At 39.7% G+C, this 15,629-nt stretch overlaps 1 protein-coding gene across 9 annotated transcripts in view; it reads right to left on the bottom strand.

Annotated features, from left to right (window-relative positions):
* Nucleotides 1-15,629, bottom strand: part of PRUNE2 (prune homolog 2 with BCH domain) — a 137,231-nt gene that overhangs the window by 46,879 nt on the left and 74,723 nt on the right. For all 9 annotated transcript variants that reach the window (XR_007200844.1, XM_048291053.1, XM_048291056.1 and 6 more), the window contains exons 7-9: nucleotides 11,202-11,360; nucleotides 3,736-10,237; nucleotides 2,486-3,281 (exon numbers count right to left, since the gene is read on the bottom strand). Coding sequence is in view for 8 of the 9 variants with exons in the window: in XM_048291053.1 (XP_048147010.1) it covers nucleotides 2,486-3,281; nucleotides 3,736-10,237; nucleotides 11,202-11,360 (7,457 nt within the window). In the remaining variant the exon portion in view is untranslated. The remainder of the gene's footprint in view (nucleotides 1-2,485; nucleotides 3,282-3,735; nucleotides 10,238-11,201; nucleotides 11,361-15,629) is intronic.

Genomic DNA, 15,629 nt, shown 5'->3' with positions numbered 1-15,629 from the left:
ATGCATGTGTCTCTTCTCCTTAGAAATTTGAAGTCATTATCTAACTGACCAAAGATCCAAGCTTATTACAAGTTTATTGAATATCAGCTACCAAGCAAAGGGGAAACTGAGGGGAAAACTGCACCACAAAAGCAACCTGTATTATATACAAAATCCTCAGAGAAGAGGATTAATTACTTTTAATAACATTAATGCTGGAAGAAGCTTCCATCAGATTTTACAACTTATCATGAAAAAAATCTAACAACAAAACTTAAACCCAAGGGAAAGTAGATTTTATTGGTTCCATGCTCCCACAATTAATTGTTAATGTGGAAGCGGAATAAGTTCCTTACTTTGTTATCCTTACTGAATAAATTCCTTCTCTGGGCATCAGTATCAGTAGTGCAAAGGACAGAAACAGCCACTGCTACTGACTGAAAAGGCATTTAGTATTAAATAACTTCTAAACAAGATAAGAAGAAAGACTAAACTAGAAGCTACAGTGACCATATATATTCTATACCAAGAATTATTTTATTTTTTTTCTTGCAAGATGCACCGTATTCCATCGTGCATTTAAATTTTTACTGAAAACACAAGAATATTAACACAGTTGAGTTTTGGATTTTAATGTGGGAATTAGTCCAAGCAAATACACTAAGTTTTAAGGATCATGAATGTACTGAATGCAAAACTCCAGTGTGAACTATTGTGGAGTAGGATTTGTACAGGGCTTGCCTATTTCAGAAGTTCCTAAAAAACAGCAGAGCTCTTCTCAAAGTGAATCTAACAATTCATACCAGTAAGATGTTAACTCCCTCTATAAATCCATGGCCATAGGAATGTTTTTTCTAGTACCAGTCTAAGTTCAAAAATCAGATTTTCTTCCTGAGGTGTCTAACTAAGAATCTTACTACACTGAAGTTATCTCAAGTCCAAGATGTGCTGTTTTATTTACAAATCACTCTGAATCAGATACCTAGATTTTTGTTTACCTCTCTAAAAATCATGGAAATGTAAGTATGACAAGTCAAACCCCTGGGATGCTGCCTGCATGTAATTAAATCAGTGTGAGTTAGACAGGGTCAGCGTCTGGCTGTTTGTAATTTAAAATGCTTTATGGGAGACAGAGGAATTAACAGACCATTTCTTCACACCGGATTTGCAAGCCTGCAATTAGCCAGCACGCCTAAATAACTCTTCCTGTTTCCCATCCCATTCATTACTGATTGTGAACAGACGTGGTAAGCATTTTTTGATTCAAAAATTTTTTACTAGAAATGCGTGGTTTGTCAAAAAAACATCTTTATTAATTGAAATTAGTTGTTTTTAATGAACGTCCAGTGAAACTCTGCAGAGGTAACACAGGAAAATGGCTTCCAGGGTTAACAAACAAAAGCACCTCCAAGTCCAAGGACATCTAGTTTTCCTGGATTGGAAGATCCTAAGCCACCCTTCCACACAACAGCATGGATGCAAAACAGCTGCTTGGAAATTTTGCTTGTTTTGCTTCTCCCAGATTTCTCTTTTATAGAATATTTCAAAATTTCTACTTTTTCTTCTGGAATGGAATTTAGAAGCTTAAGAGGATGGGATGCAACAGAAATATTGTGCCAACCCACCATACTTTTTCTAGTTTCAAGGTCAAGCACTGAATATTTGGTCTACTTCAGACTCTACAGATCTGATGAGTGCTCATCTTCTGCTAACACTTCTGAAGATTTTCCTCTCTTTTGCTTGCAACCTGCTGTTTGCAAACTAAGAAGTCAACAACAGAAGCATCCTCTCCAATACACTACAGTAAATGCAGTCAAGAGGGCCACCCCTCACTCCATCTGCTGACACAGCAGAGAGTCACTTGGCAGTAGTAATGCTGCCAGCACAGAGGCTCCATGTCCACCCAAAGGCAGATCCATTTGTACCCAATCTGCCTCAACTGCCAGTTCAATTCAAACAGTCAAAAATGCTGCTCTGATCCAACTAGAGCTTGAAAATAATCACAAAGACCACAACTTTCCCTCATGCTTTTCTCTCCTCTATAAGCAGCACGTTTTCTGACTCTGAGCCTTGACTCCCTCCTGTCTTCCTTCCCAGCAGTTCTGCATGGGGTAGAGATAGCACTTCACTTTGATCCCTCCATAATCTCATTATGGACTGGCAATACCATCAGTACCTGGCTTTGGAATGTATTCCCTGGCCACATCTGTTTCAGATTTAAAGGTCGGTTATACAATCAGTGGGAAGGAAGAGAGATTTAACCCTGCAAGACAGTGACCTTCAAACCAATTGCAAAACAACCCTAATTCGGCTCATATCAAGCAACCAAGAAGGAAGAATCTGTTTTTAGAAAGGGAGAAACACATTGATAGTTAAAGAATGTAAATACATTGCATACTTCAGACTTTAAAGTCTTGCCATCTATTCATAATGGCACACACTTCAATAACATAGATAACAAATTAACAGAAGACTTTTGAAAGAAAACAGGTTGAATTTTACTTACCTTAATTTTTGATTCAGTTCTCTGTCACTGTTGAGAAGAACCGTTTCCTCCTTCATTTCTTGTTCTGTTGCTACATTATTCCCAAGCCTCTGTTGAGAATTTGCTTCCCATGTACTATCACCACCAACTACCTGCAACTCTGATGTTCCTGCAATGCCCGAACTCATGTTCTCAGCAGTCAGGCCATCTGAAGGAGAACAGCCTTCATGTTCAAAAGATTTCTGAAGAGGAGTTTCGACCTGAAATTCTGTCCAAGTGTCAAGAATCAATTCCTGTGCTCCAACAGCTGCCAGTTCTTCACCAGGATGTCTGGACCCTGATTTTGGCATCTCTGTCTTGACAGAAATTTCTTCAGGTGATATGTCGCTTACTTCATTTTGGCCCAATATAATCCAACCCTCATCTTGCCCACAGCTTTCCTGTGATTTCCTTTCACCATCCAGCTTTTGAGGCACAATAGAAGAACTTTTCTCTTCTAAGTGAATAGTGTCCCGCCCAGTCCCACAAACAAGGTGATCTTTGCTTTCATTAGAAATGGAGATTGGCTGAAAAGTATCCAAGGAGCCTGGTGAAAAGCCTTCATGGGATTCTTGAAATACAAAATTAATTTCACTTCTTTCAAGGGTATCATTCGTTGCAGGTATACTTTCCTCCTCAGTAACAAGGATGTAATCCATCTCCAGTGAAGCTGGGAGCATCTGCATCCTCACATCTTCCTTACTCTCTGTGCTTTCCAGTTCAGGGCTCTTAGGGGAATTTCTCAGCTTTTTCTCCCTACAAAGTAGGGAGTCAGCTTCTAAAAGAACAGGCAAATAGAAACTCTTTTTAATTTTTGAATTACTGATTTAGTCACCATAACATCCTTTAATCAGTACTGTGAGGTAAAGCTCTTCTCAGTCTGCTATGCTCTGTTAATGTGTACTGGAATTTTATAACATCATCACCATCATCATTATTGTTAAAGGTTATACATTAACATGGCGATCATTCCCAACGGACAAACGACTCAGTGTCCTATAAGCTAGGCCCTGTACAAACAACAGAAATTATGTTCCTACTTCACTGTTTAAAAGCTTTAGATCTGTCTGAGCGAATGACACTAGAGCTCTTTCCACAGTACACGTTTTGTACATTAGGGAGACACACAAACTCCACACTACACTCAAAGCCTCCTCATTAAGCAGTAATACTCCAGACACTTCCTCCTTTCTCCGTCCCATGCGTTTGCCCTGGAAAGCATATTTTCTTACCATCACATGATCTTCTATCTCCACCTGGTGGTGAGTTAGGATCAGTTGTTTCTGCTTCAGATTTTCCTGTCAAAAAATCAGAATCTGGTCGAGTTACTTCAGACATGGAGAGCGATGGTACTGAGGTGAGATTTTCCTGAAGGCACTCTGTGGATGTTTCAGACACCTTATCTTCGGTCATTAGGATGCCTTCTGCACCTTTTGGAGGAGCTGGCAGTGGTAGCCGTTTTCCCAAAGAAATGCTGTCATAAAATGGCTGCTGTAACAAGAGCTCACTGTTTGCATACTCTCTGCTGCCAGAGAGTTCAGCATCAAAAGATGCAGAGGATGGTGGAGTACACACCGCTGGTGATTGGTCACTGGGTATTTCCTTAAACACAGGAACATCATGTTCAATTACAGCTTCATATTCTTTTGTTGTGTCATCGAACAGTTGATTATTTGAATCAGATTCATTGCCTTCACTACCATCAGGTAGGAAGGACTTGGGAAAGAGTGTCTGTTCATCCTTTGATTTCCCTTCTGCTGCCTCACTGCCTAGTAGTGCCACTACGTTCATTCCACCACATGTGCCTGCCAGGACATTAGTCACTGATGTGTTCTTGATACTATGTTCTATCCCTGTGTCAGATTCATCCACACATTCTTCTGACCTATCTAGCTCATCACCAGTTACTGCTGGGTGGTCAGTATCAGAATATTTTACAACTTCACCCAAGGCACTAATTTTTTTTAAGCTTTGTTCTGCCCTATCAGGTTGATTGAAATCCATGGGAAGCAAATGCATTTGGGAGGTCGCTATTTGAGCTGTATCAGTTGGTGTTCCTTGATGGCTTGCATGAGTGAAACTTTCATGGAACATGTCTTTCAGATATAAGTATGGTACTTTTACAACTTCACTGGCAATTTCAGCTGACTCAGCAGGGTCAGAAATCAGCTTATTTTCTAGACTGTCTTCTTCTGGAATTGCAAATTCAGGAGGCTCCTGAGGGTTAGAAGAGGTAAACTGATAGAAATCGTTGGTCTTTACTGGTTCATAGTCCTGGGGATGACCATTTTCAGAGTGCGTCTCCACCTTCTGCATTACTAACTGATACTCTGAATCAAAATCTGCCTCTTTACTCATATTTGACCTCAAGTGAATTGGCTGACTGTCTTTGTCTTCAGGCTCCACTGCAATCTGAGAAGATGGGATAGAGGCATGCTTAGCTCCATATTCCTGGCACACAACAGGACTGCTTGATGACTCTGAACCATTGCCTTGGTCACAGTGATTTAAAATATCAGGATTTTCACCATCTGATTTCATCAAAGGGACAATCTGCTCAGCATTAGTCCACAGGTCAGGTTCCACTGAAAACTGCTGATTACTTTCTTGTGTATTATCCTGTAAAATATCTGGGATAAGCACAGTTTGGGGAACTAATATATTCCACTCTGGACTTGACTTTTCTGTCATTTCAAAAGATAAGTCTTCTACAGTGAAAGTGCCTGGCATGGAGTTGTGCACTTCTAATATTTCACAGGTGTCCTCCTGTTGTCCTTGAGGAATGAGACCTGCATTTCCCTCACTGTCTTTTGGTAGATCCAGTACACTGATTGCTTGAACTGATGTATTTGGTACAGTTCGTTCCTCATCTGAGAAAGAATTCAGTTGATTTTCCTCATCTGTAGAAAACAACTGCTCTATCAACTCCTTTTCTTCTTTATCCAGTGTGAAAGAATCAAATTGTTGGAACTGTGAAGTGTCTTTATTTATCTGACCATCAGGACTATTGATAGAATGTAGCAGTCTTTCATTTTCTTTTTCATCAGAGTACAGGAGGGCAGGCTGATTTTCATCGTTACCTGTGAAATGTGCTTCTGTTAGTTCTTCATCTTGTGAAGGGGAATCACAGGAGTCCTCTTTACTGTTTCCTAACTGGTTTGTTACAAAGTGACTTGAAAAAGAATACTGATCTTCCAACTGCTTTTCTTCACAAGGCTGTGAACTCCACCACTCTGAACGGTTATCTGGAAAATCAGGTGTTCCTACTGTGGACTTTGGATTAGTTCTTAAATCAGCTTCCAGTGACATATTCCACCTATCTACAGCTTTTGAAGAATGCTCTTCTTTATCACCAGCAGCAGAAGTCAATGTAGGATCTTTGTTCATTTGATACGAATATAAGTCTTCCCCAGTATCTGTTTTTTCATTGAAAATACTCACCCGAGTTCTTTCCTCAGGTGTTTTACTGTGCCCTGTAGTAGATTCAGGAGTCTTACTATGGTCAATAAAGTCAGTAGTCATACCCTCCTGCAACACCTTCCTGGCTTCAATTGTTTCAGAATTTTCATTGAAGATTCCTATCAAGACCTTCTCTCCCACCCTAGTTTTTGCACCTAAATTGTCTTCATTAGCTTCAGGACTTGTTGCATTGGACTGAACATAATCCTCTCCCTTTTCAGATGCTTTGTGCTGTTTGTTTTCACACATTGAATCTTCATTAATCACTTCTGGATGTGCCTCTGAATTCTCTGAATCTTCATTTATGTCAGGACTTGATAAAGAAGATACAGTATCATCATCTACATGGGCATTCCAAAAATCTAAGCTTTTAGGAACTTTGTTCTCTTTGCCACTTATCTCAAATTCTTCTTTGTATTCATTCCCAAATTCCTTCTTTTTACAAGAATCTTCAAGATTTTTATTATTTTTAATCTCCCACATATCCCTGCTTCTTTCATGATGACTAGCAGCTGGAAGATCTCCCCACACATTCACAGATGCATCGCTTAAATCAGGACTTGTTCCACTTGAGTGTGTATAATCATTTATTGAATTACTCCACACATTATCTTCTTCCAAATAGCTTTTGATCTGTATATCTTTTGAAAGGCTGCTTGTGGTATTTGCTATTTCAAGGATTTCACTTGCCTCAGGACTTGTTCCAGGAGACTGCAAATCTTCACATGGCTGTGAATCCCAAGCAGTTTGCGGAAACCTGTCATTAAGCACTGCAAATGGCTCTTCATAAAGATTATTAGCAGGTTCTAAATTTTCAGAGTTTTCATTTCTCCCAGAACCTATTTCAAATGAAAATGAACTTTCCACCACAGACGTATGTGTAGTATCAGGAACACTAACAAATCCAGAAGGACTATTCTTAAACTCATCTGTGAAAGAATTTTCATTGGTCCTCATCAGTTCAGAGCTATTTTTAAAAGACACTAACTCAGAATTACAAATGTCTGGATGGTTAGAAGTCACTTCATGTAAGCATTCTTGCCCTTCTCCCAGTGGTTCTTGTGGTTTATCCATCAAAGGAATTGATGTGGCTTGGCCACAACCATTCTTTCCAGAGTCATTCCAGACACCTGAGCTGCCAGGCATTTTAGAAGAATTATTTTCAGGATTATCACTACCCTTGTCAGAACTTTCAGAAATACTTTCCGTCTTTGGACTTGTCACATCCTCCATCACTGTAGCCTCTTCTTCAGCTCCCTCAGAAAGCAGCTGTGACATTTCACTGTAATTGTAATTTTGTGGTAAGGGGTGATCAAAAAACTTGTAATTTCTGCCTCCTGCAGAAATACTTGAAGATTCTAAACTATTCTGCAACACGTCTTTTCTATCTTCCTGACTAACTGGATTGCTTTGATTAGAAAATGACTCATTCTCTGTAATTAACGTTTCCAAACTAACACTATTTCTCATTTTTTCTGGGGAGGTGACAACTTCAGTTGTTGACTCGTTTTCTTCCAAATCTGTTTTACCTGATGGTTCATTGTCCTCTTGCACTGGTTTATTACAAACGTCATTAATCATCTGCTGTCCACTTGTCTCATGTGTTCTCTTACATTCTTCTCCTTCCTTAGAGATGACAATGGCATTATTCCAGCCTTCCTCATTACCCTGCCCACTCTGTAAATCCCATGAGTTCAGCTGCAGCACTGAATCCTGACTATCCAGCTCTTCATCCATACCAGCAGTGTTTTGTGCTGCATTCTTACTAAGTATCTCACTCCCTAAGTCACATATTTTAAGATTCAAGCCATTCTCAGTTTCTGAAGTTGGCATAGAGGTGTTTGTGTCTTCTACAAGAACACTGCCCACTGTTTCTGCATTGTCAGCTGCTGTCTGTCTAGTATTTAATTCATTCTGTGAGGGTGATAAATCATTCACTGTTTGATTATATGCCAGTGTCACTCTTCTGTTTTCAGATACAGGAAAATTATTTTCACTAGTACATGATTCAGTTGAAAAACATAGATCATTTGTTTGTTCTGAATTAAGAAAAGGTTTAGCAGAGGCAGAAAGAACTGGAACTTCAGAATTTCTTTCTTGTAACTGGGTGATGTTGTTTAGTGGAGTGTTCCAGATATCTGTATTTCTAGTCTTTGAAAAAGGCATATTGTTAGGAGATAATGGTTCCTTACTTGATTTCTCAAGCACTTTTGACTCAGCCAAATCTTTGTTAATGAATTTACCAGTAACTGTTTCTTCATCAAAACCCTTGTCCTCATTTTCTCTTTCATCTTCTACATAGGTAGGTGATATATATGAATCAGATGTTGAATAATTGGTGTCTGGTGGAGAAATAACTAAATCTTCCGTTACATTTGAGGAACTAAGATCTGAGTTTTTGTATAAGAAGGTATCCTCCCATGGCACCACTACTTCTGTTACTTCTTTTCTGATGTTTTTATCATACGTATTCCAGGTGTCTATATTTTTAAATGGTTTTGGTCTATGTTTAGGATCACCAAACACAGCTTTTTCCCCTGTGTTCAGCTTGGAATTATTTTGCATATTGTTGAAAACAAAATTTATGTTTTCAGATTTTCCATGGTCTTCTATTGAATAACAACTTCCTTTATCCCACACTTCTGGATTTTCAGTCTCATTGTCCACTATGATATCTGAAGAATCTGATAAAACAGTTTTTGATATGGCCCATTCCTCAGGAATATTCACTGATTTTAATTCTCTCTCTAGTTCGGGCATGTTCCACACATTTTCTGAGGATCTACCAGCATTTCCTTCATCAAACTCAGTCCAGATTTTGTAAGAGTCTCCAGCTAGCTGACTACCTTTTCCTTCGCCACTACACCATGCATCTGACATCACAGGTGTTGGCTGGCTGACCTTCCACAGGTCTGTAAAGCTCTCTGCTTCTTGCTTTGTCTCGTCTAAAGAAGCAGTTTCCAAACAAGACTGTTCACTGTTTTTCTCTTGATTCCCATGGTTCCAACTATCTTGTTTAAACTGATTATCCCACAGACCTGCTTTCATATATTCCATTTGCTTTGGCTGTTTTTGGAGGAACACAGAATCTGAGGCTCTTCTATCAGTATGTTCTCGTAGCAAGGGACTTTCCTTAGAATCTTTCCATAAGACAGGACTCTGAAATACAGATTCCTGTTCACTTGAACTCCATGCATCAGCATTTCTGGAATCTAAGTCAAAGCCATCCCACCAGCTCCCATATCTAACACGAGACTGAGAGTAATTTGTGCCATCTATTTCATTAATTTTTTTTATGACATCTTGTGAGAAAATTAAAGGCTGCCCATTATCTAATGGTGAAGTATCTACAAGACTATTCATAGGAGTTGGTGGAATTCTTGAATCAGCAGATTTCAACATTTCTGGTGAAGAAGAATCACCTTCAACTAAATCAATCAAACTTGAAGTTTTCTCACAAATTTCTCCTGGATTCTCATAAAATTCAGCCAGGTTGTCTTCCTCAATTTTTGTCATGAGGAAGTCAGTTGAATAATTTGCTGTGTCATTATCTAACAGGTTTGCCTCATCAAGTTCTTTCTTCAGAGTGAGTTGATGCCCTTCTGATGAATCACTATTGAGAAAATAGTCATCTGCTGGGGAACAATCAACAGAACGAGAAGATGACTCAGATGGAGCTGTAACCATGGGTGCTAGATCAAAATTGAAAAGATCGAAGTTATCACTATTGTTTCCTGACTGAGACTTTTGTTCTTCAGCTATTGCTCCTTCAGGAATAGGGCTATAGGAATCAAAGCCAGGCAGAAGACTGTGATGCGAAGCACCACCTTCTGCAACAGGGCTATCATCACTAAGAAAAACAGAACTCTCCTTGGAAGACCGGCTGCTTCTAATGGTAGCCAAGCCACTGTCTGGACTCACAAGGTCTACATTAACATCAATGTGGGCTTGCATAGACCCATTTAGATCTTGAGGATTTTCTGTAAAATTGGCAGAACTGGGCTGTGGTTCTACATCAGAACCATACAACTCCATAATACCAGAAGATCCTTGTGAAAGTGGAGCACTTCCAGCAACAGCTTCAGTAGAAGAAGTTCTACTGTTTGATACCATTTCTGGTTGCCTTCTATTTATAACTTCCTTAATTAGGAGAAAAATTTGATCACAGGTCACCAAAGAATTTTCTTGATGATAGATAAGAACTTGGTCACATTCACATTCTAGAGGATCCAGCTCCAAACAAGGATTCTGACATTCTTCTAATTCACAGCAGATCTGTTGAAAAACAGGGTATTTCAGAAGTCACTGCAGTCATGGGCATAAAGGCACTTCATCATGTAATACAGCCATACCTGTCTCTTCCTATTAACCTATTGCTTGGCCATTTCACTGTAGCATCCTTATTATGATCCCCAAATAGATGATGTATTACAACAGAAGATCAAGACAACATATTTGTTATATGATTGGTCAGAAATTATACCGTTTGACTTTTCACTTCACTTGTTATTAATAACAGAAAATCCAAATAAATGTGTGGTTGTTCCCTTAAGAAATGTGAGTAAAATTTATGTAGTACTTTAGGAATGTATTTCTAGAAAGGGATTATTATATTAGTAAAGTAAATGCATTTTATTGAAAACAATGGAGTTACTTAGCCACCTGTCCCTAAAATCATAAGTTTTCAAGACTGAGAAAAAGGTTCAAAAATTTGCCACTGAAATAGTCTCTTCCATCTGGGGATAAATATAGTTTAAAAAGATGAAAAGCACCTAGCTCTGGAAAAATGTTCACAACTGTAATAATTTTTTCTTTCAGAGCTTGAATTCTTTAGGAATAACATATACACGTATGAGTTCTGGTCATTACCATTTACCAGGTGTCCGCTTATCACTCATTGCCGAAGACACATTTGTGTAAACCACAATACAAACCCAAGCCAAAACTAGGGGGGGAAAAAACCAAAACAACATTTTAACTGAACTGAAAAATTTTGCCTCTTTCGGTATTTCTCATAATCTTTTTCTATTAGCTTGGTCTGAAGCAATACCAAATATCATAATCTTTCATTCTGTATCATGTAAATAATTCAGCCATTTCAAATAGTTGGTCAGTTGCTGGTCAACTGTTGCTACATTTTTACCTCACTTAATTAATCAACACCTTGATATAGACTACTTAAAAAAACCCCAACATCTTTTTTCAGAAAAAACATCTGATTCTTTTTCCAGGTACTTACTTGATTGCCTAGCTCTACATTTTCTGAGTATACTGCTATTTGTTGTTTTGTTTGCTTCTCATCTGACAAGCAGTTGGCCAGAATGACAAGTACATCAAACCCATATTTATCTACGAATGCTTTCAGATCACCAATGAGACTCCTGTGTAATATGCAGTCCTGAAAAATATTAAGAAATTAAAAGAAATGTCAGCAACTTCTCCTGTTCTTTTCATCCAAATCTGCCGTAAAAGTAGCCGTAAATGTTAAAAAGCATCAGCAGCTCTAATGAGCAAGAGAATTCCATTTCACTTGTCAAAACAGCTATGTGCCTAATAAAATCAAGAGCCAGCCACAGCATAGTAATGGAAGAACACTAAAATACTAAATGCAGGTTTTGCCTTCTTGAATCTGCTGGTGAAACATAATTCTTACTTGTTCCTGCCACCTACTTTTGCAACATTGCTTAAAAGTACTCCAAGATCTAGGCCAGTGTATCCCCATGACAAAGAAATTGGGCAAAGGGGGTAGGAGACCAGCATGGATGAGCATGGAACTCCTAGCAAATCTCAAACACAAGAGAAATGTGTGTCATGCGGAAGAAGGGACAGACCACATAGGAAGATGTCTTGGGGTGACTTTACGATGTGTATTCCCTAAACGATCACAGCCAGCACCCCCCCCCCCCTCCCCCCCCCCGGAATCACAGCATCTCAGGATGCACACCCAAGCTGTGCTAAACCATGATAGAGGACTATAGGAACATCATCAGAGTTGAAAGGATACAATGAGGAAGGCCAAGGCCTACTTGGAATTGAGTCTGCCAAGGGTTATCAAGGACAACAAGAAAGGCTTCTACAAGTTTATCAGCAGCAAAAGAAAGATTAGGGAAAATGCAGGGCCACTGCTCAATCAGATGGGTGTTCTGGTGATGGAAGACACAGAGAAGGCAAAATTACTGAATGCCTTCTTTGCCTGTCTTTACTGCTGAGACTGCCCTCAGAAGTCCCAGATCTCAGAGGTATGAGAGAAAGACTGGAGAAAGGAAGGCTTCCCCTTCGCTGTTGAGGGTTGCGTTAGAGATCAGCTAGGCTTAAAACTATAAATCCACGGGCTCTGATGGGATGTACCAAAGGGTGCTGAGAGAGCTGGCGGATGTTGTTGCTCTGCTGCTCTCCATCATCTTTGAAAAATCATGGAGAAGTGCCTGACGATTCAACAAAGGCCAATGTCATTCCCATCTTCAAAAACAGTAAGGAGACTTGGGAAACTACCAGCCAGCCAGCCTCACCTCAGTTCCTGGAAAGGTGATGTAATAGATCATTCTGGAGATCATCAAAAAGTTGAAGACAAGAAGGTCATCAGGAGCACAGGAGTAGTCAGGATGGATTCACTGAGGGCAAATCATGTAGGACCAATCTGAGAGACTTCTGTGATGGCAGGATGGGTTGATGAGGGAAAAGCAGTGGATGGTGCATATCTTGAGTTCAGCAAGGCTTTTGACAGTGTCTCCCATAACATCCTTGCAGGTAAGCTCAGGAGATGTGGGTTAGATGAATGGACAGTGAGGTGAATCAAGAACTGGCTGAATGGCAGAACTCAGAGGGTTGTCATCAGTGGAACAGAGTCCAGCTGGAGGCCTGAACACCAGTCTGTGGTATTCTCCAGGGATCAATACTGGGACCAATCTTATTCAACTTGTTTATCAAACACCTGGAGGAAGGGACCAATTGCACCCTCAGCAAGTTTGCTGGTGACACTAAACTGGGGGGAGTGGCTGACCCACCTGAAGGCTCTGCTGCCATTCTGTGGGACCTGGATCAGCTGGAGGGTTGGGCAGAGAGAAACCTGATGAGGCTCAACAAGGGCAAGTGTCGGGTCCTGCACCTGGGGAGGAGCAGCCCCAACTGCCAGCACAGGATGGGGCTGACCTCCTACAGAGCAGCCCTGCGGCGAAGGACCTGGGACTCTGGGTGGATCACAAGCTGTCCATGAGCTGGCAGTGCCCTTGTGGCCAGGAGGGCCAATGGTATCCTGGGGTGCATTGGGAAGAGTGTGGCCAGCAGGTTGAGGGAGGTGATCCTCCCCCTCTACTTGGCCCTAGTGAGGCCACACCTGGAGTTCTGTGTGCAGTTCTGGGCTCCTCAGCACAAAAGAGACAAGGAGTTACTGGAGAGGGTCCAGCTGAGGGCCACAAGGATGATCAGGGGTCTGGAGCATCTCCCTTATGAGGAGAGACCGTGGGAGCTGGGCCTGTTTAGTCTGGAGAAGACTGAGAGGGGATCTCATCAACACACTGAAATATTTCAAAGGTGGGTATCAGGACAAGAGTGCCAGACTTTTTCCAGTGCTGCCCAGAAACAAGATGAGGTGCAATGGCCATAAACTGAAACACGGGAATTTTCACATAAACATGAGGAAGAATTTCTTTACACTGAAGGTGGCAGAGCACTGGAATGGGCTGTCCAGGAAGGTCATGGACTCTCCTTCTCTGGGGACATTCAAACCCACCTGGTCGTTTTCCTGTGTGATCTGCTTCAGGTGACCCTGCCTTGACAAGGGGGTTGCACTAGATGATCTCCAGAGGTCCTTTCCAACCCTAACAATACTGTAATTCTGTGATACTGGGATATTGCTATTTCTTGAATAAATCACCTTTTTTTGTTAGAAAAAGAAAAATATTTTATGAAATTTGTCATGCCAATTTTTAATCTAAAATAACAGATGTTAAAATAATAGTATTGAGATGCAAAATTCAGCAATCAAAAGGAAATCCACAAGCTAACTTAATTTTGCAGCCCTTTATATGTGCCCATGATGATGTTACCCAATTGTAACACACAATTACCACAGATTGTTCCTATAGATTCCCTTGTTCCTGCTCTTTGAATTGTGCAAATCTTCAAACACACACACACACACAAAAGTAAGGACTGAGTATTTTTTACACTCCTTGTATCAAAAAAATTGCCTACTTTCACAAACACCCCACACCAAGCATACAGGAGATAAATTTTTATGTTTCCTATTCTCATTAATGCTTCGACTAGCCCAGTTATCTAGAACTCAAAACATAAACCATACATCCACCTTTCTCAACTGGGAACATAATGCACAAAGTATAGATGTCTTTTTTCAGCCCTCAGTTCTGGTAACTACTGGTGAACAAAGACTTAGAAATTTAATTTTCTCCTTTATGTTTCTACTGTTTGTTTTTAAAATAATTTTCTGTCATCTTCTAGCCAAGAGTTCTTTTGATGCTGCCAAGCTAGACTGGCCTTGAATAAACAGCAGTTCATCATGAACACAGCACAACTGTATGTGCAGATCGGCATGTTATTCCCCTGCATCTGTCTCCTACCTAATGAATTACACTGTTTTGGTTACAAATATATAAATACTATTTATTAATCTACTCAAATGTGTCCACAAATGCATCTCCCTCCCTGTAAGTTAAACTTAAAACAAAAAAATCTATTTGTCAAATGCTTTAGAAGTAGAGTCCTTTCTGCGACTAGAGATTAAGTTCCCCCTTTGATGTTTGCATAGCACCTAAAAATGAGGTTTATGTGAAATTCACACAGATTAATGCACGAACAGTCAGCTGACAGTTTACTGATGGACACTCAGATGTGAACTCTGAATCAAGGGTTATGGTGAGGAATTATCACGAATAAGCTTTGAATGTCCAAACCAGTAAAATCCTCTTCTGAAGACACTAGTATTGGGTAGATTAGAAACACTACCAAAATGTCTCTAAGCATGAAAAAGTCACCTCAGTTATCCCATTCTTAACTGCAGCTGGAGCAATTAAAATCTATTCAAATAGAAAATCTGAACTACAGCAGATTCAAAATCATCTGAAAATCCCTGACAACTCTCCCAAATATCCCTAAAGTTTCTTTTAAACTAGTACCAACAACAAAATTCAGATACTCACTTCACAAGCATTCAAGCATTCAAGTAAATAATGACAGTTGCAAACAAGTCTTAAAAACTACCAAGACCACATATTGAAAGACATGGTAGATATATGGACTCTTCCACCAATTTGCTAACTTAAACGAACAACCAGAATGTTGCACATATTATAAATGCTTGCAGAACATAAAAAATTTCCTTCAGAAATGAAAAAATGCAAATAATTTCAACAGTTGTACATGCCAAATAAATTACAAGCATTTAAAATACACTGTTGATGAATTACTATAGCAGGAAATACACTGACACAGCTGGACAATGGCAAAGGTCAGTCAACTGGTCATTTTTATACACTTCTCTTCTTTTATTAGAATGTGCAGGCTTAAGTATTAACCAGTATTTACAAACTATACAGCAAGTAAACAGCAAATGTAAACATTATTAGTTGTTACAATGCCCTCTAAGTAACTTCTAAACAAAAAAATGGATTGTAAGCATACTTGAAATTTATATACTTGAAATAAATAG

This window comes from Corvus hawaiiensis, chromosome Z (genome assembly GCF_020740725.1).
Source record: "Corvus hawaiiensis isolate bCorHaw1 chromosome Z, bCorHaw1.pri.cur, whole genome shotgun sequence".
NCBI classification, from domain to species: Eukaryota; Metazoa; Chordata; class Aves; order Passeriformes; family Corvidae; genus Corvus; species Corvus hawaiiensis.
Note: the sequence above shows the minus strand (reverse complement) of the source record. Positions and strands in the feature narration are given on the sequence as shown.